General features: G+C 44.2%; 3 protein-coding genes across 11 annotated transcripts in view; 1 reads left to right on the top strand and 2 right to left on the bottom strand.

Moving 5' to 3' along the window:
- Window positions 1–145: 145 nt before the first annotated feature.
- On the bottom strand, window positions 146–11,085 carry slc25a47b (solute carrier family 25 member 47b). 4 transcript variants are annotated; one of them, XM_023828380.2, is made up of 6 exons: window positions 10,912–11,085; window positions 4,341–4,384; window positions 4,190–4,261; window positions 3,923–4,105; window positions 2,998–3,262; window positions 146–2,893 (listed from the first exon to the last, which is right to left on the bottom strand). In XM_023828380.2, exons 1-6 carry the CDS (start codon window positions 11,063–11,065, stop codon window positions 2,616–2,618), a joined length of 996 nt encoding a protein of 331 aa, XP_023684148.1. In that variant the 5' UTR covers window positions 11,066–11,085; the 3' UTR covers window positions 146–2,615. The 4 variants fall into 4 exon arrangements, with proteins under 4 accessions (XP_023684148.1, XP_023684150.1, XP_023684149.1 ...); XM_023828382.2 differs by lacking the exon at window positions 10,912–11,085 and adding an exon at window positions 5,828–5,868; XM_023828381.2 differs by lacking the exon at window positions 10,912–11,085 and adding an exon at window positions 5,571–5,857.
- On the top strand, window positions 8,921–19,273 carry slc25a29l (solute carrier family 25 member 29-like). Of its 4 annotated transcripts, XM_023828385.2 has the most exons (6): window positions 8,921–9,318; window positions 12,462–12,505; window positions 13,412–13,449; window positions 14,242–14,285; window positions 14,616–14,699; window positions 16,841–19,273. In XM_023828385.2, exon 6 carries the CDS (start codon window positions 16,841–16,843, stop codon window positions 17,597–17,599), a length of 759 nt encoding a protein of 252 aa, XP_023684153.1. In that variant the 5' UTR covers window positions 8,921–9,318; window positions 12,462–12,505; window positions 13,412–13,449; window positions 14,242–14,285; window positions 14,616–14,699; the 3' UTR covers window positions 17,600–19,273. The 4 variants fall into 4 exon arrangements, with proteins under 4 accessions (XP_023684153.1, XP_023684154.1, XP_023684151.1 ...); XM_023828386.2 differs by lacking the exon at window positions 13,412–13,449; XM_023828383.2 differs by having other exon boundaries at window positions 12,462–13,449.
- A 1,408-nt stretch (window positions 19,274–20,681) lies between these two features.
- fancm (FA complementation group M) overlaps window positions 20,682–27,925 on the bottom strand; it is a 39,713-nt gene continuing 32,469 nt past the window's right edge. For 2 of the 3 annotated variants that reach the window (XM_023828460.2, XM_023828461.2), the window contains exons 15-23: window positions 27,585–27,664; window positions 26,703–26,771; window positions 26,360–26,467; window positions 26,096–26,252; window positions 25,855–25,961; window positions 24,892–25,431; window positions 23,917–24,268; window positions 22,623–22,914; window positions 20,682–22,129 (exon numbers count right to left, since the gene is read on the bottom strand). In XM_023828460.2, the coding sequence (XP_023684228.2) occupies window positions 21,997–22,129; window positions 22,623–22,914; window positions 23,917–24,268; window positions 24,892–25,431; window positions 25,855–25,961; window positions 26,096–26,252; window positions 26,360–26,467; window positions 26,703–26,771; window positions 27,585–27,664 (1,838 nt within the window). In that variant the 3' untranslated portion in view covers window positions 20,682–21,996. The remainder of the gene's footprint in view (window positions 22,130–22,622; window positions 22,915–23,916; window positions 24,269–24,891; window positions 25,432–25,854; window positions 25,962–26,095; window positions 26,253–26,359; window positions 26,468–26,702; window positions 26,772–27,584; window positions 27,665–27,925) is intronic. The other variant, XM_023828462.2, reaches the window with a different exon arrangement.

Raw genomic sequence — 27,925 nt, 5'->3', positions numbered from 1 at the left:
TTTTAGTGCCAGGATTAATCAGTGAGAGACGTGTGGGGTGGGGGGGAATCTCAGCAATAGTCAGTTTGTGTACATTGTATTGCACAAAAAGCAAAGTAGAAAAGGAAGGTGAGATTGAAAATACTGTCCACAGTGAACCAATTCATATGTTTCAACATAATTTATGTAGTTTTATTAACATTCCATAATTTACATTTAAGTACAGCTTCTCCCCAGGTTACAGTGGGTTTACAGTATGTTCCAATAAACCTATCGTAAGGCAACAATATCAAAGGAAAAAATGCATTTTAATACACTACAACCTAACTAACATCATAGCCTAACCTATAGCCCACCTTAAACATACTTAGAACACTTACATTAGCCTACAACTGGGCAAATTCATTAATACAAAGCCTATTTTAAAATAAAGTGCTGAATATCGATTTATAGAATAATGTACTGAAAGTAAAAAACATTTATCCATCGTAAAGTTGAAATACAACACCATCATAACCTAGGGATCATCTGTATATTGATATTTTTACAAATTCATAATTAATACATTTCAATAGTTTTTTTCCCTTGTAAAATTTGAACATTTCTTTCTGCATTAAAGGGAACGACGGTGAAGACGGTGGGCAGTGTATGGAAATGAACTGGCATTATTATTTCTGTTAATTTTACCGTATGGGTACCTCAGGAATGATTGAATTTATAGGGTTTCAAACTAATTAATTCAAGTGTAACACTGGATAGCGTCGTTCTTTTTTGGCTTAGCGTATGTTTTAAATGATAAATATGTAATGGAAAAACAAAATCACTATATTAAAAAATTGCCATTAGAGACATTATTGTTGTGGTCCCCTTTCACGGAATTAAAACCCAATACAGCACATTTTGATATGTTAGGTATATTCATGAACAGAGAGTAAAAGTCCAGACCGGGATTTTGTTTCAACCAAGAAGTTGAGCATAAAAAGTCACAGTCTCAGAGTACTCAACTGGCTGGTTGAAACAAAATCCCGGTCTGGATTTTTACTCTCTGGACCAGAATTACACAACCCTGGTCATGAAGTGTGAAGGGCCTACTGGAAAAATTCTGGTATTCCTGTACATCACATGGTATACAGGGGGCATATTCTGTGAGCTATAAGGCACAGCATGCACATCTGAAAAATAAGGCCCCTAATGGTGTTTACAACTCTGGTACAGCAAAGAACCAATGTGCGTAGAACATGTAGTCAAGAAGAAACCAGCAGCCTATGAAAGTCATTTCTAAATAAATGAACAAATGCTGTTGACCTCTAATAGTAATTCTATACCCAGTTCATACTTGCAGTTATCCAAAAGCAATGCAGATGTGTCCTATGCCAAAATCCATTTTGAAATTATGCGATACTTTGTTTTTACTGAACTACAGATGCTGTGAAGCAGACCACTGCGTTGCTGACATCAGTATAATAAAGGCATGCATTTACTGAGCCAATGAACATCACCTGTCTGCAAAGCTATCTTTGCCCAGAGTGCTCATTTTGTATTGCACTTACTATGAAATACTTATCAAGAAAACGGAACTGAGGAGCTTAACAAAACTGAATTCAAAAAATTGATCTATAAACTAGGGCTGTCAAAATTAACGGGTTAACGCAGATTAATCCATCATCATGATTAATCTGATTAAAAAAATTTACGCAATTAACCCATCTGTAGCGCAGAATGACTCAAAATCCCTGAAATGCCTCTGTCAACCCATTTCGGGCAGTTTTGGTGCATTCCATTTGCCCTGGGAACTCGTATTCCGAGTCGGATTCCAGTTTTGAAGCCGGAAGTGACGACATGCGCGCTCCCGTTTCTCAGAGATCGAGAGAAATATCTCGGAGCAGCATAGAGGATCCTGAATTCAGAATCCAAGATTGCTATGTTCTTTATCAACAGAAGGGAAAGTTGTAGTTTTATACTGTTTAAGCACTACTCATTTATGGCTCATTAAATCGGTGGCACGCACTATACTGTCCAAGTTATCTGTGGACGTGTTGATATGGAGTTTTATACGTAAAGCATCGCGCGTAATGTGTTATCAACTGATATTGCTAACAATGGCAATTAACCGGGCTACAGTTGGATTTCATGATAAATCAGATTATTTGTCGGATTTACGGTAGTTCGGGCTAATTGTAAGTGAATGAAGATAAAGACCATTTAAACTGAGGTACCTTAAATCTGACAAGTTGTCCGGCTAAGCAAAAAATCTTGCTTTTTGATATGGGTCCATGGTATTGCACTTCTGTGGCAGATGGAATGCATCCGACTCGTGTTCAAGATGTTCAATAAACATGTTAAGTGCACATATATTACCTTTTTTCTCGAGTCTGTTTGCTCATGCAAAATGAAATGTGATTAATATAGATTAAAATTGAATGATATTTAATCATGATTAATCGAAATTAATCCACAGCAACCCTGTGATTAATCTGATTAAAAAGTTTAATCGTTTGACAGCACTACTATAAACACGTTAAAACTATACTCAAGGCTGCTAGATGATGGCGTGTGGTCTGTGACGCCTCATACTTCCCTCTGCTAAAGCAGATAAGGAGTCTGCTTGTAAACTCTGGGATTTAGGGATGAGCCATCTAGGGTGATGGACGCAGGAAGCGCAGCACTAGCTCATATGCCCAGAACACGGCCATGTTGACGGGGAACGCACGTAGGCAGTTGAGGCCCAGGCCCCTGAAGAGGACGCTGGGGCCCTCCTGGCGTACGCTCTCGGTGACACAGTGCACAAAGCCCCTGTACCTCCTCTGGGTGACGCTGTCCACCTGCAGGCGGGCTTTGATCACATCCATGGGCGTCCCCAGGGACCAGCCACACATGCCCGATACCCCTCCAGCCAGCATGATCACGGCCCAATCTGGAAGGGGGCACCCCAGCCCACCCACAAAAGCACACACATGCTCATCAGACGTTTTAAACCACATCCACATTACCTTGCTGGAGAACATCCAGGCTCCTCACCTGGTTGCTTCTGCTCTGCTGGTGTCAGCCAGCCACAGACGACATTGTAGGTCAGGAAGTATGTGGCAAAGGAGGAACCGTCACGTAGGGCCAGGGCTCCAGCGCCCTTGTACAGGCCCAGGAGTCCCTGCTCGCGGGCAATAGTCAGCAGACAGTGTATCGGCCCACGGTATTTGGGTTTCGAGTCCAAGGTCGAGCCCTGATAGGGCTCCGTCTGGCACTGAAGCTGCACTTTCACGATGTCAGCCGGGGACATCACCGATACCTTCATATGGTGAAGAGAAACAGTCCTATTGTGTACACTGGACCCTGAGGAGACTATTCACTCAATATATCTCTCAACTCAGTCATGTGACCATGGCCAATATCTCATATTGCATTCTGTTTTTTGCCAACCACAGGAAATAAAACAGACTAATCAGTGATAGTGTGCATTTATCCAGGAAAGAGACTCTTACAAAACATGTGCTTCTATCACTTAGAGTCCTATATTTGCACACCCAGAACATGTAGCATATATTACATCACCCCTTTACATCAGGAAGGGTTAAGGCCAGAGGACCGGCACTGAAAAGTTTAAAGGTTATTGTGAGGAATGCTATATTCCGCAGTGTCAGAGACATGCGAGCGGCACCCAAGTCGATCCTACAGCTCTTTTCCCGGAAATAACTTCTAATATTAAAGATATAGTATACACTTATACTATCAAATATTAAAAGCAGTAATATTTACAGTATATAATATGATATTGTGATCCACATCATTTTCAGTACTGTTTATATATTTTTTACTTAAATATCATTAAAAAATATTTCCATTTATTTATTCACAGCCAACTCGTGATTAACCAAAACCATGGATGCCACGTTGGGGAATCTGCAGTGGCGACAGTATATTGTGTATGCTATTAACTGCTGTGCAGTACCTGGGCCACACCCGCCGCCAAGCCCGACAGGAAGATGTCCAGTTTGTGGGGAGGGGTATCAGCACCCCCCCCACGCAGCATGCGAAGACCCTGCAGGCAGTTCCTGTAGGTGCCGAAGACCACCGAGGAGCTAATGGACACGGTGGTGACCGGCATGGATATGCCCTTGTAGAACCCATTCACCTGCAGCAAAAACAAATGCTTAGGACCCCTATCCTGGTCAGCGAATGGGCCAGGCTGTCCCCCATCACCTCGGCGACCGCTCACCCCTTCTGCTTTACATGTGCTGTGGACACAGTGCCACACCCCCGTGAATTTCCTCTGGGTCTGTATCCTCACCTGGGAAAAGCGCAAAGATCTGCCATCTACAGCACCAATGCATCTTCACTATGATGTGTATGAGTAAATAAGCTTTTACCTTCACTGTGTCCAAGGGATACCCTACAGCCACACCAAGAGCCCCTGTAAACAAAACTCAAGTTTAAGGAGAATGGAAGGACATTTCATCCTCAAATATATTTCCTTTGCATCCAATCTATTTTTTGTTATAGTATATTAGGTTTCAAGATATGCCTAATATTACACATTCTGGCCACATAACCTGTTATCTAAAACTACAGAACAATCTGCATGCATCTGCAGATATTTCAGTACAGTAAATACAGAAAATCCCTGACAAAGCAGTAGACATAATAAACACTAGAGGCTTATTGGAAGCCCTACAGTTTCAGACTGTCCAATATACTTTTAATACTTCATAGGTTTAGAAAGGCAAGCTCTTTTTTTCAGATTAATTAATTAATCCATTGCTTTCCCATCCATCTTCCAATCACTTATCCCGCAAGGGGATTGGCACATATCCTAGGCAGCATGATGCACAGGACTAGATCCGACACCAGTAGATCACGAGGTACATCGACGTACACATTCCCACGTAATCATACTGTATGGGCAATATACAAATACCAGTTAGCCTAACTGTAGGCTAGTAGGCGGGTTTTTAATCCTGGAGGCGTGAGGTTACCCACTGAGCCACCGTACTGCCCCGTTACTTTAAAGTTAAGCAGCATTAAAGAGGAAGATAGACATCTAATATGGGGGGGGGGGTTAAACCGTTATACAAGGCCGCCCACCTGGTTGAACATTTTGTATAGAAATACAGTATTATAACATCGGAAATTCACATTGCTGAAAAACGTTCTGCAGCTACGTCTTGCCAAAACAAGATGTAAAACATGAGCATTATTATTATTATCATCAAATGACTACATTTATGTAAAGCTGATCGTAAATGTAAACTATTACAAAGAAGCTCGTTCGCTTGTTATCTGTGACAAGAAATCAGCTGAAACGGGACAAACATTGCGACGAATCTGATTGGACGAACGGTCTGAGTCTGCAAGCACGGGCGAAATGACTTGGCATTTATTCACATTGAATATGCTTCTTAAAAAAATCTGTCAGGTGGAAGTTGTAACCTTTGTTATCAACATGAAACCTGCCTGGTAATCTCACGATTGGATGATCCTATTTACTAAAGAACAATTCACGACATCGGCCAATTAAACCGCGTGATGTGTTGCATCATACTGTAAGTGTCGGTGCTCGATCCTGTTGTAGCTAGCATGTAATCGGTTATTTTATTTACCTCCGATAGATCCAGCTATGAAATCTGCAAAATGCATCCCTCTTCTTTCTCACGAGTAACGCCAATTAATATTGTAACGAGTTAAATATCCAGCAATTTGCTCTTCGAATTTATTAGATACTCAATATTATCGTTTATTTACTGCACATAATGCACCCTTTAAGGTTTAAAATGTGATTTCCGTTTAATCACGAATCGGTAAGGTAACCTTAGTAGGCAACAGCAAGGAGACGTTTTAAATACAACGTCCTCCATACCATGCGGTTAGGAATTCTGATCCGGGCAGAGCCGAGTGTTGCCGAGTGTCCCGCAGTGTGTTTACTGTCAGACAGCACGAATTAGATCAGTAACAGTGCATTTGGAATTCAATGCAATGACTTTTACAATTTCATTCCCAACGTGACTCAATACTCAGTATGTATTAACATTATTTTACAAAAAAATATATGTGAAAACATATATAAGCATGTGTGTGATACAGAATCATGATCAGTTGTATTGGCCAAATAAGGTGACACTTAGAAATAATTTGACTTAACGTTTCGCTCCAATACAAACAAGACAATAAACATCCAATAATAAAACATAAAAGAAAATATAGGTATGAGGCAATAATCAAAACCCTACTGCAAATAATATACATATATACTCTAGATGTCTATACAACCTACAGTAGTTGTGACAAAAGTGAGAGTCAATAGTGAGATCCTTAAATGGTTGTGCAACGTTCAGCATGTAATGAAAAACTGGAATACTGTATGACATACTAAGCTTTGAATTTCAATTTCACAGTGTGGTTGAACCAGACTTTTGACATTAATGTTAGACAGTGCATTAACTCAAGAGATTTCTGAATATATACAGTGTACATTGTGTGTCAAGTTTAGCAATATACATAGTAATAAGTACTAAACATAATGAATGATATCAGTGTTCTTATCCTGTCTTAGGGGATTAAGCAGTATGTTACTGGGATGGAGATCCATGTGATCTGTCATTGAGGAACATCATAGCCCTTGGAAAGAAACCGTCTCTATGCTTGTAGCTTTAGTTTTAACAGTCCAATGCCTAACCCCTGAAGGTTGCAGCCGAAAGATAGAGTTGGCCGGACGTGTTGGGTCAGCTGCGATCTTCTTTGCTCTTTTCCTCTTCCAGAGGAAGGAGGCTGCATCCAATGATCTTTTATGCTGAAGTTTTGCCTTTTCCTTCGCAGTGCTTGATCCAAGCCACACAGTCATGGAGGATGTAAGGACAGACTCTGTGATAGCAGTGTGAAGCTGTGGCAGCAGTGTTTGTGGCAGCTTGAATTTCCTCAGCTGTTGGAGAAAGATATCCCTCTGTTGGGCCTTTTTGATAATGGAGACAGTGTTGACCTCCCATTTCAGGTTTGTGACATTGGGGTCCCAAGGAATTTGAATCATTCTACTTGGATTACCTCTGTGCCACTGATGATGAGGGGAAGTGGCTGGCAGGGTCGTCTCCTTAAGTCCACAACCATCTCCACGGTCTTCAGGTCATTTTTGCTGCAACTAGACACCAGCCAGGCCACCTCCTGTCTGTATGGTGACTAATTTCCATCTTGTCTGAGACCAATTAATGTAGTGTCATTTGCAAACTTTGGAAGGTTTACAGCGGTGTCTCTAGCTGTGTAGTGATTTTACATAATGAGCAGAGCAATGGACACAATACACGGCGCACCGGTGCCGAGGGCCAAGGAGTCCGAGGTGATCATCCCCATGTGGAGCTGTCCTAATGGACACGTCTCCAATGGAGGAAATGTCATGCAGTGTCATATAAGGTGCCCCAACAAATAGGTATGCTGGAGGTGCCCTTTGGGGGGCTTTCCAAGTGAGAAAACATGATGAGTGCCCTCCCAGTGAAGAAAATGAAATATGGTGGCCCACTCTGCCATGCAGTTCCCCATACATGCGAGAACACTATTTCACCATACCTAGTGTACCATACTATTATTAGTGTACCACGTGCAATGCGTGCTTTTTCTTCCGCTGCCCTGTCCTTCAAACAGTCAAGGTCTGAGTCTGCCACTGATAGCCAGTAATTATCATCAAATTTATTTATAAATCACATTTAAAAACATCATTTGTTGACCAAAGTGCAGGATCACCAAAAAGGAAGAAAAAGAAGAGAAAAAACAAATAATAATAATAATAAATAAAATGGGTATAAATGAAGATACCATTATCACATAAACAGCAAAGAAATATAAGAAACTAGGAATACTGATAGAAGGAGACGTTAAACTGTCAATATGACTTAAAAGCTAGAGAGTAAAAATTTGTTTTAAGATGGTATTTAAAAAAATGAACAGTGGGAGCAGATCTGATGGTTAGGGGGAGAATGTTCAACCATCTGGGGGCTGCAACCAAGAACGCACGGTCAACTTTTAGCTCCTGCTTGGAGTGAGGGATCAACAGAAAAGCCATCTCTGATGACCTGAGGGGCCTGGAGGTTGTGTAGGGACATATGAGGTCTGAGATGTGAAATGTGGCTAAACTATTCAAGGCTTTATAGACAAACAGTTGGAAATCCCCTCTCAAACTTTTCTAACTTACTCTACAAGAAACCATACATAATCTCCTTCTTGCAGGCATTTGGTCAGGGTGGTCTATTACTATATACTCCCAATAAGATATTATAACCTTCTTTAGTCAACTAGACTCTTAACTTGAGGCTACAGTCAAACCTAGCAGGTCTCATTTTACACTGGCACATAATCTTCTTCGTAAACTTACTTTAAGGAGTACCTGCATCAACACATTTCCTAGAAAGCGGCTTCTCACAATGAAAAATTACTTTTTATAAACCCAAGCAGATTGTTTACAATTATATACATGTTTGTAATATAAATATACTGCATATAAATGTGGATTCCCATAAAGCTGTCATCGATGTTATTTTTGACATTAATCAGAAACAGGAAAAACCGACAGCTTATTTTAAGCACCCAACAAAAAATTTGCAGATTCACTTCTCTTCGAAACGCGACTACATAAAAAGAACGAAATATCGGCGTGTTCTCAACATTTATTTATCCCCTGAATAAGAATCAGGTGCTACTACATATATGGCGGATACTAGGTACCTAATGTCTGCAATGTCCACGTGTACACAAAAATGTTTGCATCATCTCCTCGCATCCACTGGCTGTTTGCGTGCAGCAACCTGTCATGAACCCAATTTTGTCAATAGCCTACGACGAAAACGTGTGAGAATACGTCAGTCATGTAGCCAATGGAAGCAAATAGGCGAAGAGGATTTAGGGGCGTTGTCGACTGTCAAGCGATACGATTGGCCAGCTTCTTCGCCCAAAAAAGGACATATAGAACTCGTTTTTAACTCACCACTGCTATACAGAAATAGAAAGCGCTAGAAAGGACAGGGGGTGCGAAAGATTATCTGCAGCTCGATAGAGCTGTATGTTATATGAATAAATCATATTCCTCAAATCATACCTGGCCAGTCATATTCAAGACTTCCATCCGACTCATTCGAGATCACAGACCAAAGCCCTAGGAAAAGTAAATTTAATTAACTGGAAGCACAGGCGATTTAACTACCTAGCTAGCTGAACGTAGTTGGGATTGAGGGGAAACGCACAACTTAAGGGAGAGGGATCGTGGTTCAGCAGGAAATCTCGACGGACTAGTGACTAGTTTAGCGGGATAAAAATTGTTAGCTAAGTTGTACAAGGGAATGGCACTGGACTTTGTTGCAGGATGCATTGGAGGTAAGTCCGAATATGGGATAAGGCGTTATAAAACGCGCGGCTGGCTAGCTGGCCGGCCGATTCAACGCTACGATGGACACATAAGCACAGAAAAACAGGCTAATCTTATAACCAAAGGGCGCTTTTGATTCTCTCCGCTTCCCAGGTTAGCGCTAAACGGAACTGTGTATTTGAATGGGGAGGGTTATCTAAGTAATTAATCAACTAAGAGGTATCTGCGGATTAAGGTGATTATCGTTTAAAGTACTACAGGTGCATATAGCTCGTTTCGTTGAGATGGTATCGCTGGTTTTATGAGCAATGAATGATAAATCTGTTTTTTTCCGATCCGGAAGTAAATTCCTGCCGGCTGGGGCATTTTCGGCGGTAATGAATCATAATTGGCAGTCTTGCCAAGTTCGAGAAAAGCAGCTTGCGGCACTGTTAGCTGCCTAGCCGGAGAGCTATCTGAGGTGCCGGTGTCGGGTTGAGATTCCCCTGAATTATACATGTACCGTTTCAATGCAGATTAGAGAAATGCGCATACAGAGATATTTAATGTAGCACAACATTTTTCCATTGATCAAGCCCACAAACATGGGCACTGATCCCTTATTTATAATACCAATGGGAATAATCTTGACTAGAAATTCAGCTTGATCTTTTTTTTTTAACCTCGTATTTTACGTCAGTTAAGTGTAGTTCAACAAGTCTTAGTATGCAGCGGTAGACTGTGCACCCGCAATGCTAGTTGACCAGTTAACTAAGGTGCAAGACCTAAAATTATGAGGAAGTAAATACTTCAACCTGGTGACCTAAATTTCATGCCTTATTTAAAAATTCCAGAGCCACGGGTTCGACGCATATTTTATGATCACATATAAAACATTCTTTTAAATGCTCTCGGCTGTACCTGCAAACAAACCTAGAGCAAAGTCTATCCTTAAATTGCGTATGACGCAATTGACACAGAATATAACTGCTTTCTGGATTTTTTTGTTTGCTATTGTTTAACTGTTCCTAAAGGTCCTAGAATTGTTTTCAAAGCCACCTTCTAAGGGTCAGAAACTTAATCAAAATATACAGCCTGTGAGATCTGTGGCCTGCACTACGAAGCGGGGTTACTGGCTTATCGGGGTAACTTGTCGGATTTAAGGTACCACAGTTTAAATTGACTACATATTCGTTCACTTACGTTTTGCCCAAGTTACCCCGATAAGCCAGAAACCCCGCTTCGTAGTACAGGCCACTGAGCTCCTCGACTAGGAAGCTCACACACGTTGCGCTGGTCTGTTGTTGGGGACTGTGCCCCCCCCCCCGAAAGTTGAGTACCTGTTAGAGCAGCTTTAATTAGAAATGGCGTGACGACAGCTTCGTGAAACGCGCAGCTCACCAATGGCATATCCGCAGATACGAAACCGAAGGTGGAAATAACGCGCTGCTTGACCTTAGCTGCTTACAAAAGAATCAATATTACATGTGCGGCTTTGATAAGGTAGCATGTTGAAAGCATTCCTCTTAGATTTATGGACTATTCTAGAAATGGAAGAAATGCACATGTGTAAGTGATTCCGTGTTCTTTCCTGCACAGAAGAGCTTTACAATCTGATTTACCTGAGATTAGTCTGGTCCTGTGCTTTGTTTTGTAATCCTGTCTGAGGGAGTGTAGCAATTCAGCTTCTAAAGATGGATATAGACCTGCTGAATCATGACAAAAACCTCCCTTGCGAAATCTGCCTTGTGCCTTTTTGAGCTTGTTTATGTGCATGAGTTGTAGCCACAGGTGACATTTTCTTCATATTAATGATTAGTTAACTTCAAGGGTGAAGAATGCGTTGTCTCTCTAAGTCATATGATTAGTACCTTTTCATTTGCAAAGGCATTTGAAAGTTTCAGGTTTCAACCTTGCCTACTGATTTTAATCTTTTTCCTCTTATTTACATAAGAGGAACATAGATGTGACTTGTGAAGGCCACTGGTTTCTGTTGATAGGTGTAGAATGCCTCCGAGACCTTGACAAGGAACTTGTTGAACTTGTGACTGGTCATTGGGCAACTAGGCATGCGGTCTCTGGAAGGCATGTTCTTTTTGCAGTACCAGAAGTTATGGAGGTGCACCGCCCTTGTAGAACCTGTTCAACCAAATTCCACAGCGAATGTGACTACTGTAACATTTGGCACCCTCGTCTCATTTGCATGCTTCAAGGACAACACGGCTCCTGCCATTGGGTCCTCTGAAGGCTGATGGCTCATCTGTTTCACAAATGAGACTGGCTCTGGGAATGGCCAGCTTTTTGATTCGTCTAGATGAACAAGCCCCTCTGGGTCAGATAGGATTACTCGCTTTGTAATTGCTGCTGGAGAGACGCTTGTCTGGGTTCAGTACCAGAAATAACTGTTGGCTTAAATCTGCTACGGAGATTTGCATTGCATTAAGACCTATGACTGGGTGTCCTGGCCAACATCAGGAATGTGCCATTCCATGAAGGCCAACCATGAAAGATACCATTAAGGATTTGTGGGCTTATAGGTGTCGCCTGGAAAACGACGCTATGTTCTCTCTTATATATGTTGCTATAAACATTTCCCTGAACTGTAATGAATACCGTCATTACTTAAGTCATATCATTTTACTGTGATAGCGGTAACCAAGCATTTGTGGCCGATGTAAACATTTGATTGATGTGATTTGCTTGATGTGAAGATTGTCCCCATTTAGCAGTAGGTTAATGAGGCTCATGTGAGTCACTGGTTCTGGTCTATAAATAATACCTTTCAAAAAGATCAGCGTGAACATTATTATGCTAATCACTACTTTCTGTTGTAAACCTCGTCTCTTGTAGAGTACTGGGAGCTGCGTCTTGCGCCTTCCTGTGAATCCAATTTCTTGCTTTCCACGCCAATCATGTAACTCAGTGCTGCTATTGCATCAGACAGTTCACAGCTTGATGCACGGCTGCTGTAAAAAGGCCCTTTCACCCCATTTCGCGCAGGCAAATCTGAACAGACTAATTGCTGTTCCTACTTTTGACTAGGAGGACAGGAGGTACTTTTGATTTCAGAGCAATTTCTGATGACTGCTGGGCTATTGATTCTATTAAGCATATGATGGATCTCAAGAGCCTCAGAAATGGATGCAGCCTAATATCTGTTCTGTGTTTACAGGTGCTGCTGGTGTTTTGGTAGGACACCCCTTTGATACTGTAAAGGTGGGTTTTCCTATCTAATGTCTTATTTGCTTGCCTGTACATTTGTTGCATGGACAATTTTTTTTTTTCCCCCTCAATGATTGTCGAATTATATTTGAGGTCTATTGGGGTGTTTTGGGGGCCTTAAAAACCAAGTAGGACAACCGGTGAAATCTTCAACATAAGCTACCATCAAACCTCAAAACGAAATGCTAATTTGCTAAATGCTAATAGTATGTACAAAGTGAAGCCATGTGCTTTATAAAGGCAATCTGCTGTCTGCATTGCTTTTGTTCTCCCAGTATCAGTGTCTTCCTTGTGGCCCAGTGAGTCGTTTGTATCCCCTCCGGTTTTTTCAATTTCGATTTATTTTTCCAGTCGAGGTGGACTCTCCACGCGACTAAAAAAAAAAAAAACACGTCAAACGAAATCTTGCTCCGGCAAGAGTGGAGAAATCGGTGAATTGAGCAGAATGTGCTTCCTGTGCTCACGTCGTCTTGCACGTGAACGTGGCATTGCATGCTTAGTGTTCAGTCTGAGACACCGGACGAGTGTCCATGTATATAATGTGACAATCATTTGACACACTGAACAGTGAGTGAGACTGCATGATGGGTACTCTGTGCTCAGCAGCTGTTCAGTACGTTTGGGGGGGATGTGCAAGCTCAGTTTATTTTTCCAGATCCACACTATGAACAACTAAATGTTCTCAAGCCTTTAATCTCCTGCATCCTTCCACTCCCCCCCCCCCCCCCCCAATAACTCACCAACTAACCTTCTAACCCCAGGATGTGTGTGGAATTAGAAAGACAATCATGTCTGTTAAGATGAACTGCAGGTATCCCCCATTTTCCCTGCTCTCTCTCCTCTTTCTATAACCTTTTTAGGGATTCTGTATTTTTGAATGCTATGTTTTGTTAACTCCAGGATCCCCCTGTATACAAGATGCCACACCCGACTTGCCGGTAACATTTTCGAATAAGTGATATATATCTTTTTTGTATTTCTCATTCAGTAAGTCATTTGGCTAGGGAGTCTTAAGGACAATTGTGTATTGACTCATGTGGTTGACGTGGAAGCCAGTAAAATTTTCTTGTTCGACGTTTATTACATGCACCAGTTTCTTGGGCACCACCTACAGGCCAATGGTGCCCTTTTAAAATATGAGACTTAAATGACATTGTCATCTTAAAACACCTCTCTATATAGTTGTAGCAATACAGCATTTTAACCAGAGCTTTTGTCCTTGTAAAACACTATTTAAAACAGATCTGCCCCCCCCCCCCCGCCCCTGTTGTAGTTTTACCCGTTATAGGCAGCAATATCTAGGCAGATCGACTTTTAATCTCATGTGATGGTTGTGAGTAGCCAGTGAAAAATATAAACCTAGAATTTAACAAAGCATTTAACTGGACAACAATCATTGGGCAGGTTGTTAATGCAACTCATGTCCTCACCATTAAATGATTTAGTGATGCCAGCATAGGTGTTAATAGATGAATGTTGTTGTCCTACCAAGCTGATAGGCATTTCCCTCTGAAATCCCTGCCCATCTGTGTGAATTCTTTTGCTATTCTTCATTAGCTGCAGCACTCTGTAGCTTTTTGATCAGGAGAGATTGAGTATGTTTCTCTGTCTTAACGCTTGACACATTGTCAGGTTTTATTTTTCATCTCGGTTTGCCTTGTTGCCTTTAACTGACTTTATCTCTGAGCCAGGGGCTGTCCTTTAACAGCAAAAGTGTTACTTTGTTGTAGATGAAAGTGAGGCTTACACTACCTCTTCACGGAAGTGTTACCTTGTAAGTACAGTCAAGGTCAATCCTTCTGTTTCTCTCAGTCTTTGTTTTGTGACCAGAAAAAAAGGAAGATCCAAAAGAGAAAAAAAAAAACAAAAACTAGTCACTCATTGATCGCTCAGTTAACATAACCACCTTTCTTTCCAAAAGTAACACACAAGACTCCATCTTCACCCACTTCATTGTAAAAGAGAATTTGGATTAAATTGTTTCTGGTTCCCCACAGTGTTATGTTGGTAGACGTAAAGGTTTCCTTGTTGTCAGGAGTGTTAAATGTAGGCGCTGGTCGGGACGCTGAGCCCTTGGCTAACTGGAGGGCTTCTGTTTTTCCAGGTGCGACTGCAGGTGCAAAGTGTGGACAAGCCTCTGTATCGGGGGACTTTTCACTGCTTCCAGTCCATTGTACGGCAGGAGTCTGTGAGTACAAATCCGTCGTCTATCAAAGGTCATTTTGCATGTGTGTGTACCAATTGTTTGAGGTATGGAGGTTTGTCAGAACCAGCCTCTGCCAGTTGTCCCTGGTACCGGGCAAAGTAACATGCAGGACGGTGGTATATTAAAAACACACAGAGCTGGCAGCTGAACAGCAGATGAAATGGGGGCGTGATCGGCTCCTGGGTTAAATAAAGCCTCACCGCTTTCAGGGGGCACATGGCTGTACAGCACAGATAAGCTGGCCTGTGGTGCCAGGAGGCATCTGGAAAAACCGGGGGGGGGGGCTGAGTACTCATACCAGGCTATCCGCTGAATTCTGGATGAACTGCCAGTAAGAGAGAGTATTGATTTCAGCAGCCATGTTGTCAAATAGCAGATTAGCAGTCCTATAGCAAGGAACTGACCTTCAAATGCCGGCCTCACCTTGAACTTCCTTACATGAGCCTTCAGATCTACGAAGGGGTGTCTGTTGAACTTGTGTTCACTGGGTTGACCTGAATGGATGTTAGTAGATGGAAAATGAAACCTGAAGACCGAGAAAGGCTTGTCAGTTATGGATAAGTGCTGGCAGTGAGCCAGTGACTCGGAATGACAAACCTGTAAAAGCATGTGCTGCAGACTTCTGGGTTCGAGGAAATGCTTGGAACAAACCCAAACTGTCTACACGGCTGAGGATGAGAGACAAATACAGGTGGTGACTTCAACAGTGAATCGCTCGGTGATTTCTCAGGGTCATGTGGCTTGTGGCAGGACTTGTGACCGAAAGGCTTCTATCCTGAATTGTCAGCTTTTCCACTGCCACTAAGGATAGAGCTGTACAGCAACCGAACCAAGAAGAGGTTCATGTAAAGTTTTGCGTGCCGTTCCCGACCCTTACCCAAGCTGACATGACCCTGCTCACTAGCAGGCTAATAGTGCACTAGCACCTGATGCTAAAATGACATGGCGATTCTTACATGCATGCTAGCGGTAATCAGCACATAGTAAATTAAGATGTACACTATGTGAGCAGTAAATCGTTTCTTCGGTTTTACGTCACTGTCACCCTCCAAACCCAGCAACGCCTTTACCGAGCCAACCCTTCTGCACTGGAAAATTGAAGTGAGCTGGAACTGCACTGTAACAAATCTCATCGCAGTATGGCTTGGTTCTTGCATGCTGGTGGAAAAGCATCGTAACAAGGGAAAACAGTCAAGGCACTTCATTCTTGTAATGTGAAGGCCAGCGGCAATTTGAGCATAATTGTTACGATGCCGAAAAAGCAGTAAAATGTAAACATCAATACAATTGGTTTTACAGGTTTAAAAATGTATAAATGTATCATTTATTAATAGATAACTGAAGGGTTTTCACAGACATCCTTGCAAAGGTCCTATAAAACCTGTTACAGCAGGTTCCTCTCTGTTCTGAAAAGATGAATCTTATTAGGCTGTTAGTTTGAAAGTACATGACAAGCCGACGTGTTATTGGGGACGGTCCTTGCTGTCCCCTACGGTGACTTTGCTGATTAGCAGGAGGAGCACAGCATAACACCAAAAGGGCCAATATTTCATTTCCTGCTACCTTTAATGATGGGTGCAGTACGCAATTACCAGCTATAACAGTAAATTGAGAGCATTAGCTTGCCGGTCATACCCATGTGTCTACTTGAATAACAGACTACAAACCTGCTGCTCCTTTTGAGCTTTGTGGCCAGCTGTTTGTTGGGTCTGCAATACTGAGCTCAGGCGCTTATAAAAGGCAGGTTCACAGATGCATCAACAGAACTAGGTTTGCAACCCAAATATCTGCTCTGTCATTACCAAAACATCCACTCCTGGCTTCCTCCTAGATTAAATCATTTTTATTTGCCATCTGTACAAGTATAAGTACAGGTGCATTGGAATTCTTCTCTTCGCCTCCCCTGTCTTGCTGGCCATAGATTGGAGCACAGGATCAGCCAGCATGCGGCACCCCTGGAGCTGGGGGGTTAAGGGTCTCGCTCAAGGGCCCACGGACACGTGACTGTTCTGCTGAGGCTCAAACTGGTGATCTTCTGATCTGGTGATCTTCTCAGAGGCTTAGCCCGCAGAGCCACTCACCACCCCTAGATGACGCTGTTGTTCTCCCTGTGTGTCTTGCAGATGTTTGGGCTGTACAAGGGCATCGGGTCGCCTATGATGGGCCTAACGTTCATCAACGCCATCGTGTTTGGCGTCCAGGGCAATACCATGAGGCTGCTGGGCCAGGACACGCCGCTCAATCAGTTCCTGGCGGGGGCAGCGGCCGGGGCCATCCAGTGTGTCATCTGCTGTCCCATGGAGCTGGCCAAGACGCGCATGCAGATGCAGGGCACGGGCGAGAAGAAGTCCAAGAAGAAGCTGTACAAGAACTCCCTGGACTGCCTGGTGCGCATCTACAACAAGGAGGGGATGCGGGGCATCAACCGCGGCATGGTGTCCACCTTCATCCGCGAGACGCCCGGCTTCGGCGTCTACTTCCTGGCCTATGACATGCTGACGCGCTCGCTGGGCTGCGAGCCCGAAGACCCGTACATGATCCCCAAGCTCCTCTTCGCCGGCGGCATGTCGGGCATCGCCTCCTGGATCTCCACCTACCCGGTGGACGTCATCAAGTCCCGCCTCCAGGCCGACGGCGTGGGCGGCGTCAACCAGTACAGCGGCATCATGGACTGCATGCGGCAGAGCTGGCAGAAGGAGGGCTGGCGCGTGTTCACGCGCGGGCTCACCTCCACGCTGCTGCGCGCCTTCCCGGTCAACGCCACCACGTTCGCCACCGTGACTCTCTTCCTCATGTACATGAGGGGCGACGTGGGGGGGCTGAAGGAATGCGAGCCCGCCCCTCATACCATGCAACAGCAGGCACAGCCCTCTAGCCTGTGACTGACTCGAGTCATGGGTCCTACCCCTCTTCCCTTGCTCACTGAGAGCGCCCCCTTCTGTCCAGCAGTCGTCATGGCCTGCATGAGAGAATCAAACATGGACAGACCTATTTTTATAACTACTATATGCAGAGTGAAACTCTATGCATGTAAATATAACATGCCCCCTTTGGTTTTTATTTGCTTTTTAGTTTTTTTTTCTGTACAAAGCAATTTTTTTTTTATTTACGGTTTTAGGTCTTTGCCTTACTTTGACATTAAGGAGTAAGGATGAGGGAAAAAAATGCGATCCCACCACCCCCCCCAAAAAAAATGCTTGTCAGATATTAAGAAGTTAATCACTTCTGGCTTAATCATCCCACCAGTTAAAGATGCTCTTCGAGGGCCAGTCTGTGCTGGATTGATACGCTGAGTCTCAGTGTAGCGTAAAGGCCACGTGCTGCTATAATGCACAGCATCTCCGGGGGCTTTCCAAAGGGGACAAGGACAGAAGAATTATTAGTGAAACTGAAAGTCTGCCATCCCACAGCTGTCCGCAAGGAAACTGCTGTGTGGCATTGCCCACGCACGAAGGCTGGGACGCGGCGACATTCCAGTGTGCCGTGGGGGGGGTGTGGGGGGGGGCATTGCCAGGGCATGCCGCAGCCCGTTTCATCAGGGTCATCTCCGATGAAACCGCCAGTAGAGAGAATGCACCGAGGTGAAGCGTAAGTGTCACCCGGCTGGCATAGGAGTTAGTGGAATACGCCAGGTAGGTCTGGGTCAGTGGAACTGGGAGGAGGAACAACGCTGACCCTGCAGAAACCCAGCAGCGATTTGCAAGCAGACTGAAGTTCTGAAGTGGCATCAGACGGAACCTACAGCCTGTGAAATGAATGTTTTCAAATTTGAGGTCCTGGTCATGTGTGAATGTATATAATGTCCATGTTGTGGGCAGTATGATCTCCCAACTTTCATCCTTATTTTTGTTGACACTATGCCCTGTATTTAAGTGTGGTTCTCTCGAGTGGACTGTCCGAATACATTATTTATTTCCCTGGTTTCCTCGTCTCCCTAAGTATGGGCTCCTGAAGTTTCCTCTTCACGAGTAAAAGGTTTAACTTTGTTAAAGATTATCAAAGCCTTCCACATTTTCTCACATTAACTGCCTTTTGTTCGAGACAATAAGAGAGCAGAGTCTGCGAAAGCAATTGGAGCGGAGAATCTTGGATTTCGGTCATTCTGCACGTGGGTGACCTCCCTTCCAAGCCAAAACTTTCTGGAAGTAACGTTCTGAGGAGAACGGCTTAAGTTTCCTGAGCGACGCTGCTCGTTTAGGGAATGGTGCAATATTTACGTCCGTCGGTGTTTTGTGTGCTCGTTTGCGTGTTTTTGTTTCCGTGTCACACAAAAGGAAAAAGCTGTTATTTTTTTAAATTGCGTAACCAGGATACTGGCGCTGTTTCCTGTGGGGTTTGGAACCCAAGATGCCTCCTGCTACAAAGGTTTGTATGTTACTGGACAGGCATGACTACTGAAAGCAATCTATTGTGTAATATTAAATAAGGGCTGAAACTATTTGAGGCAATCTTTCTTGGTAAACAAAAGTAGGCACATCAGGTTAGACAGCTATGCAGTAACCTGAAATGGTCAACCTGCCTTTTACCAAAGAAATAAAAATACATCTAATCCTGTATGCATTTGTTATTTCTTGGAATATAAACTCTTTCCCCTCATACCAGTAGTGCATCACCATCTCAAACAGAATATGTTTGAGGTTTATTTGGGTTTTCTAAGAAAAGAAAAAAAATATTGGCTAACCTGCATTTGAAACTGCAGGCCACAACCACTGTTAGCTTGCTTTAGTCTTGTCATTTTAAGTTTTGCTGCACCCTTGTGGCCATATCTAGTCACTGAATTTATATTCACCCTTCGAGAGACGTTTTTCTGGTAGCATGTTAAAATGGTAATGAACTGCTTACAGACAGCCTGTTTATGCATGTCAACATTTGAAAAACCAGACAAAATTCATACACATCAGTGATTATATAGAATGGATGTATGGAGTGTTGCAACTTTCATTTAAGTGTAATTCTAAAAAACAAGTGTAGCAATCATTAACCAAGGATCTGGAAAGAACAACAATTACATGGCTGAGTGAAGCTGAATGTCTCATGCAAGAAGGCTGCTGTCAGGTGCATCTTAAATCGAAACAATGTTTTTTTAGTTTGTTTAACCTCCATTAATGTGACTCCTAAACCTGCAATTTGAATTGCAACCACATTTTTAGCCAAACACTATTAAAAACCCAAAAACCAAAATGTAGAAATTAAGCTTAATTCAGTGTTGCTTTGTTTTGGGCCGAGTTAGTAAAAAAAAAAAGAAAAAAAGAGCGTTTTTGCTTAGCTATCATTTTTTAATTGCCAGTTGGTGTGAAGCCCTAAAATAAACAAATATACAGTTGTTTATGTAGCAAAAATAACATAACTGAGAAAGCAGGGTCGGCCAGTCAAGCAATTTGGGGTCAAGGGTCTTGCTTAAGGGGCCCAACAGGGAAATCACTCTGCAGCCTTCAGAGTCCTCACTTGCTTGTCCTCACCTGAACTAAAATCGACTAAAATCACAGATAAGCTAATGATAAAGCAAGTACCATAAATACCCATTTGCCAAATAAACATGTATGCACAAGGGGCACCATTGAGCTTCAAATGATATGCTATTTGTCGCTGTCCCTAAACAGCAATGCCTCTGAATTCAGTAGTGTACGCCAAGTTTAAAATAGACATTTTTAATATGGGTCTCTCAAAACCTAACCTACAATTATTGATTTTAACAATTTTTTATATCGTATAAATAAATGAAACTAAGTATAGCAATATACTAAGCATAGCAATATCATTTGTATAAACCTGGGAGTAGTTACTGAAATTAAATAAATGTCATTATCTACACTAAAATCAGAAAATTTAATTTTCATATTGAATCTATGGAGTGTACTTTTCCAGGGGTAATCTAAGATTCCTGTGAGCTCTGAACCAATGGAATCCATTATGCCCTAATAGTACTTTTTTAAGATTAGTCTAAAATGAACCTCTGACTTGCAATTATTATAATAATAATAATACATTTTATTCATGGGCATCTTTCAGGGCATTCAAGGTCACCTTACATGAATTAAACAACTTAATAATAATAAAAAAACAATAAATAAACTCTATACTTGATCAATTATACAAGAGTGACAACAAAACAACAATTCATGAGAGAGAGAAAGCTCATTTAAACAGATGAGTTTTAAGGCATCATTTAAATTCAGCAATTGAATCCAATTGGCTATTCACAGGAAGAGAGTTCCAAAGCCGGGTGCTGAGCAGCGGTAGGCCGTGTCACCCGTCACCCATGATGCTAAGTCTATTAGAAGGAACGGCTAGTAGTTCAGCCGAGGAAGAACACAGACAGCGGGGGCGGAGTATAAGGGTGTAAAAGATCAGCGAGGCTTTAAAAATAAGCAGAAGTATCTTATACTCAATGGGAGTATACTGAGGGAGTGTTGGGGGGAAAAGGTCACTAGTGCGAGTGATAATATGAGTGGTGGAGTTTTAGGCAACCTGGAGCCTATCAAGTTATTAATTTGGGCTCCCTGCAATAATCACAATGCAATAGATTATACAGGGAGTAACCATGGCACGAACAAGAATTTCTGTGTCTCTTTGAGCGCTGGGCATAGCCTAGCAATGCTATGAATGTAGAAAAAAGCTATTTGCAAAACGTAAAAGGCAGACATGTTTTGGGAATCTGAGCTATGGTGTCCAATATTAGGAATCTGGACCTGATGGTAAGCAAGTAAAGTAACCAATGGATTCTATCAGTTATCAGCATTGCACAGTAATACTGCCTAACCATGTGTTCTTAGCTATATGCTGTATAAAGCAATATGTGCGGCATATGCACATAAAATACATGCTCTGCTGCGACAAGAAATTACAGTGCGTATTGCTTTATACAGCAAATACGTATTTGCACACCAGCTTTGTGCTTCCCTGGCCATTTGATAGTGTTACTGCATATTACACCTAGATGGGAATCAATAATGTTTTAAAACTGAAATTAAACTACTGGCAAAATATACCTTTTTTTATTTGCACTGTTTAGACTTCCTTTGTACACAAAACATAATGACATTAAGAAAACTTAAATCTCCACAGGAAAAAGTAGCAATACTCTTCGTTAGGCCCTTCATGAGTAGTCACTGAGGGTCACAGATTCTCACCCAGAGTCTGTCTGAAACAGCTAAAGTGCAAAATGTAGCAGAGAGGCAACTTTACCCTGCCGGCGGTCCATTGCCAAGTTGTCTTTAAAGTGCAGACTGAGGAAAAACAGCACAGTTTGTGGTCTTACATGCAGTTCAGAGGTCAGAGGTTAAAGGTTACGCTTCCTGGTGCCCACACCGTCAGGCAGCAAGTCCGGATCGCAGGGGTAGCGTAAGCAGCGGAAGATCTCCTCTGCTCTCTGCCGGCTCACATGGGCTCTGTCCATCAGGGACTCCACCGAGCTGAGGGACACCGGGGGAAGCTTCAATGCTACCATCGTTACACCAGTCTTATGAGTACAGCTGCATAGCCACATAATCAAACCACCGGGCTGCCAACTCTGGTCAGCTGGTTGGAGTGAGATTTTCAATTTGTGACACGTCTGCACACGCATTTACATGCAAGTAACAGGTTTATTAACTTGCAAATAGTAGGGTTTGCAAATCAGCCCAGCGCTTTTGATGTAGCTAATTTTAGGCTTAGCATGAAATAAAACAGATTTGTCGTAAGATTTCTTGCGTGAGCGTGACAGGCGTGAGTGTCACGCCAGATGCGTGACAGTTAGCAACCTTGACACAGTATGCGCTAGTCACCGATAAGCAGCTGAAAACCTGAGGATAACAAGAACTAATGAGGGGAAATAACTAATAATATGGTGTTGGTTAATGTATAGGGTCTAAATGTAGGTTAGTTGAGCATGGATGGAGGCTTGTCGGGAGAAGACAGGAGCACTACCTGTCCACTAGGTGGCCCACGGAGCGGAAGGCATGGCACATGTGGAGGGCGGTGACGTAGCTGACGCAGGGCAGGGTCAGGTAGAACTGCAGAGCCTGCTGCTTGTGGCCCTCGACCTGGGTGGGCACGCTGATGGCCTGGCCTTTCCGCTGCTCCACGTGAGCAAGCTCCGCCAGCAGGCCAGCCGTCTCCTCGGGCCCGCCGCTGAAGAGCAGGCGCACCCCCACCCGCACCAACGCCGCCAGCGTGCCGTCATAGTAACGAGTGGGCTGGAAGGGGCGCGCAGCATCTCCTGCCGGGGTGGAGGGGGGTCAACGGCAAGCATTTAGCCAAGAATTGGCCAGATCCCGCTTTTTAATGTGCTTGAAAACATGTACTTTTAAACCAACATAAAAAACTATCTAGTTCATTATGGAATGTTTCTGTACTATACAATGAGATTTATAAGCAAAGAATTATGGGACAGAGGAGGGTTTGGAAGGAAACCAAAATTCCCAGAACATTTCCAAGCAAGCCATCCTTATTCAGTGTGTCCTAGTCAGTGTTTTCATACCTTATGTGTCAAGTCATCGCTTCAATTGTTAAGCCTCTCTATGACACACCAGCTTTTTAAGGATTCATTATTCTTTGAGAGGAGTTAAGAAAGAAAAAGCAGCACTTATTTCACCCTGAGCCCTACGGGCATGCAGTACAGCTCAGGAATATTTCAGGAGTGGCAGCAGGTGAAGTCGTGGTTAAACGCTTACAAATCTGGGTGTGAAAAACAGAGGTGCTTCCTGTCAATGCGCGTGTGAAGGTACTGTACGTAACCTTTGTCATGGGAATTGACAGCCAGTGCTAAAGATGTCAGTTAAAGATGCACTGCAGCAGGGCCAGTCATTCTGCCTAAAAACTAACTGCTGAATGAAAAACCTAACCTAAATATATATAGTTTTGTGTCTTCCCAAATAGACTCTTAGAAAGCAAAACTGAATTATCGGTAGAGACAGAACATAAAACTGGCACTGTGTCATCCTTATGCTTAAGGAGCTTTGAGATTAGAGCGAGTAGTTTCAGTAATGCTGGTGAAGTCCCTCGTCAGTCTGTGTGGCGGTTCTGTGGGCAGCACCATCATGTCTGTATGCATGTGCGCTGCGGTGGACCGGCATCTTGTCCATGGTGTACCCTGCCTACTGCCTGGGATGAGCTCCAGATCCGGCGGCTAAGTCGGGGGAAGACAGCTTATGGAATCACTCTTGTTTTGCATGCTTATCAGCGCGAAGCAGGACTGTTCAGCCCAGCGTAGCCCACTGACCCGGCTTGACGCGGTCCTTCTCCAAGATGAGGCAGACCCGGTCAAAGAGGACCTGCAGGCCTTGCACTCTTTCCACCAGACGCTTCCGGTTCAGGCTGCTGGCCACCTCCGACTGCGCTAGCCTGTCCACAGCTAAGCGGCAGCTCACCGCGAAGTCACAGGCGCCCAGCGAACAGACCTGCGCACTCAGGCCGTGGCGCCGCCTCAGGCAGGACACGACCTCCGTCCCGCCTGCGATGCAGCGGCTGTCCACCAGCACAGAGAGGGGCTGCTGAACTGGGGCTGCGCCCCCTACTGGACCCAAACAGGCTCTGTTCTGGCCATCACTCATCACATGCCTAGAACATCTGGCCTGAAACAAAGAGCAAATGAGATCAACATTTATTAACCAAATGTAACAGCTGAAAGGATGTCCAAAACAGGTCAAATCTATGAACAATTAAAACAATCTGCCGTAGCTACCATGTAACAGTGCTCTAATGGTACTTGTCTGTTCTTCTCTAATGGTACTTTAATGCTCTTTGTTGATCAGACTTCTGTATCAATATTAGCTAAGTAGGTCTACCAATGGCGGAGACAGAAATCATAGTCGGCTGGCAGAAAATTAAATGGGCCAGTCTGAAAATAATTCACCTAGGAATAAAATCTCACTACAGTCTCAACTACATATTTTTCCCCCCCCAATCGGTTTTTAAATGGCCTGTGGCATTACTAAGACCAAGAGAAATAAAAATCTATTTGCCTTTCAGCAGCACTATGCCTGTGATTGGTCTAACCACACACACACTAACCTAGCAGACGCAATCATTTTATCGCACGTTTAATCGCTCGCTGTGAATGCTGAATAGGCCCAGGACCATGCGAGCTCATGCTAGATTTATACCCTCCTGTTTGAAATTTGTCATTGGCTGGGACTGTTAGGTCTCCCTCCTGTCTGGCTGTTTGATGACACCCAGGTTTGTGTGCGTTTGTTACCTGTGATTCTGCAGGTCGGGACGGCGTGGAGTCAACCGGCTGGAAGTCGAGGGCCTCAGACACCGACGCCTGAAGGTTTAGTCTCTGCTGGCACCTCTCTAACAGAGAGGCCCCTTCCATCGCACTGAGCGCCAGAGCAGGCTGCCCGGGGCCCGCTGGTGGCGCTCCAAGAGGCGCCTTGAACACAGACTCCTTTGTCATATCTCGCGGCCCACAGGGGGGAGCAGCATCGTTGTCAGTCACCTTTTTCCGTTTTCCGGGGACTTCTTCATCGCTGGAGTCTTCCATGTGCATGATGCGGGAGCGCTTGGGTTTCCTGGAGGCCTTGGAGCCTGCCTCCTCCCGGGTCTCCTCCCGTGCCTTCTGGAGCCGAACCCGCCTTCGGGTGGTGTACACTCTCCTGTCCCCGATGAAGGACTCCTCTGGGAGCAGATCCACCATGCTCACCTCCTCCTCCTCCTCACTGCTCCGCAACTCTTCCTCCTCACTACCCTGCACCACAAAGCTGTCCTCCCCGTAAGTCTCGTCCTGTTCTGGCACCTGAGGGCACATCCACAGGCCTCAATGCACCACTCTGTAAGCTCTCCAGCGCCCCCTGCTGGCCCCTGAGCCTCATGTCCATGGCCTTTGCACAAGGTTCCCTTTGATCCACCTCTACCTGCAGCCACATCCCACAATTCCCAGCTGCCCATGTTGCAGGTTGGCCTGCACACAGATCCAGGCACTTCACTCATACCCTCATACCCAACCATCTTCCTCACTGCACTTAGCAACAAAGCATCCTGATAACCAAGCATCAGTATACTGGAGTCCGCATGACCCCATACCTACTCAGGACATTTGGCCCATTTTTGTTATTAGACCATGAACCCCCTTGTATCATACACTGAAATCAGAACCATATCCACACAAACCAACCAGCCAGTGAGTATAGCCAGCTTCACCAAGAAGATGCCCCGTTACCTGAGAAAAGACGTCCATGTTGTGTTCAGCCTTGTACGCCATCTTGAACTTATTCAGCACAGCGGGACTTTTAATCGACTTCAGGTAAACTCCCCGCATCTCTGAATCTGAAACGGCATGTCAGACATATGCAGCAGTGTCAGCTTAATCGCTACACATAGAAACGGATGCTCTTCATGGCACTACTGAGAAGCTGCGATTTACTGTTGATAGTGTCATGATTTGAAAGTCGTTGAGCTACCATTGAGGCCTTGAGAGAAGTGACTGCTGTTCACCACGAAGCCCTCCAGTGATCCATCCAGGTCATCCTCCACCTCGTCTGAGGAGACATCCCCACCGTCCTCAGACAGCTCTGCTTCCTGGTCCAAGTACTCACGTGCCCTGATGGCCTTCACCTTCTGGGGAAGAGAGGGGGACGGCCAACCAGGTGGGTTCATCAGCCAACGAGAGAAGCAGGGCAGCTAGAGAGACCGCAAGTCTCATTTTTGGTTAGCAGCCATGTCACCTTCTTCTGACTTGGTGAGCGTTCCCGGCAGTGCGGAGCCCGGAGGTTCCTTACGGAGACGTCCTGGAAGTCCTCATCCGACAGCCGCTCTCCTTCACTCTCCCCCGACTGCAACAGCAAAGCCAGATGATGCAGGCAGAGAACAGCTATGCTTCACCCCATTCACTGTCATAGTATTTATCCAGTTAAGAAAAAAATACCTTAAGGTCAGTAATGACTGGAATCTCGATAAGGATCTACAATAAATGACATTTAGGCTCAGAAGCTCACACTATAGCCTGCCTTGTCAAAAACAGAACTAAAATCATTTGGTCTTTTATCCATGCAGAATTGCGCATCTTACTGTGTTCAGGACTGCCACGCGCCTCCGAGTTACTCTCACGGGCGTATCCATATCACTGCAGCTCTTAGCCTAAAAAGCAAGACAGAGTCCTCAAAGGGGCACCAGCCTGGAGAGTATAATGCATTTCAGTCTCAAAAAAAAACTCCGATTTCCATTTACATAGACTGTATGTCTTCAGATACACCTTTGACTGATAGACATGTATGTTCTACTGGGAGCTGGGAGGGAGCAAAAATATGGACTGTCTGTGGGTCCTTGAGGACCGGGTTAGGAAACACGGATCTAGAGCATCAGTCTAAGCACTATAACACTCAGAAGCCCAGCATCTCTATAAGTACAACCTTGTGAACTGGACACACAAGACACATGAAGGCTATGGAACATTAGGCTTTCAGGTACACATCCCTCAGTTAAAGGTATCCCTAATTGTGCTGCTGCATGGAAAGGGAATATACATCAGAACTGCCTGCTGCCATGACAACCCCAACATTCAATAAAGGCAAAGGGCAGCTGGCTGAAAGTCTTTGTCCACCGTTCTTTGTTTGCCTCTGGTATTTCTGCAGTTGCTTTCAAAACTGTAATGTAACTAAAACAGCAGCGAGAAAACTGAAACAGGCATCACCGAGAGGCTGAAGTTTTAGAGAACTCTGTAAAAATCAATGCTATGGTCAACGAAGAACCAAGAAATGTCACGGACCTACAAACAAATACGATCAGTCGTGCCCACGTGCCTCCCAGCATCTCAGACACATGCAGACATGTGTGGCACGCAGCTACCACATGCGAATCGTGTGCTGCCGGAACTGCCACACGTCAGCGAGTCCCAAAGCTGCACTGAGCTACTCCGGATAATGTGAGGACCGCAGTGGGCAGGAAACTGACCTCCGGGGTCGCAAGGGGGTCCACCTTCCCCCGTCTCCTGGGGGCCACCACCTCATCGTCGCTGTCTTTACCACAGGGTCCTGGGGGGGGGGGGGGCAGCATTCAAGCAAAGTTATGATAATGATAGCATGCCGGGGGGGGGGGGCAGCCAGGTGAGCTTGGACCCCCAGAGGCTTTTTCCTCCCTCCATTGTCATCTGTCTTTTTCTTTCTTTCTCTCTCCTTCCTTCTCATTTTCCCCCGTTTCTATATTTTCCCATCTTACTGACGTTGTAACGTACCACAAAACACCCATGTAAAGCGCCTTGGGGTGACTCCGTTGTGAAAGGCGCTATATAAAAA

This window comes from Paramormyrops kingsleyae, chromosome 14, assembly GCF_048594095.1.
Source record: "Paramormyrops kingsleyae isolate MSU_618 chromosome 14, PKINGS_0.4, whole genome shotgun sequence".
Lineage (NCBI taxonomy): Eukaryota > Metazoa > Chordata > Actinopteri > Osteoglossiformes > Mormyridae > Paramormyrops > Paramormyrops kingsleyae.
The sequence above is the reverse complement of the archived record's forward strand: the minus strand, read 5'-3'. Positions and strand labels throughout refer to the sequence as shown.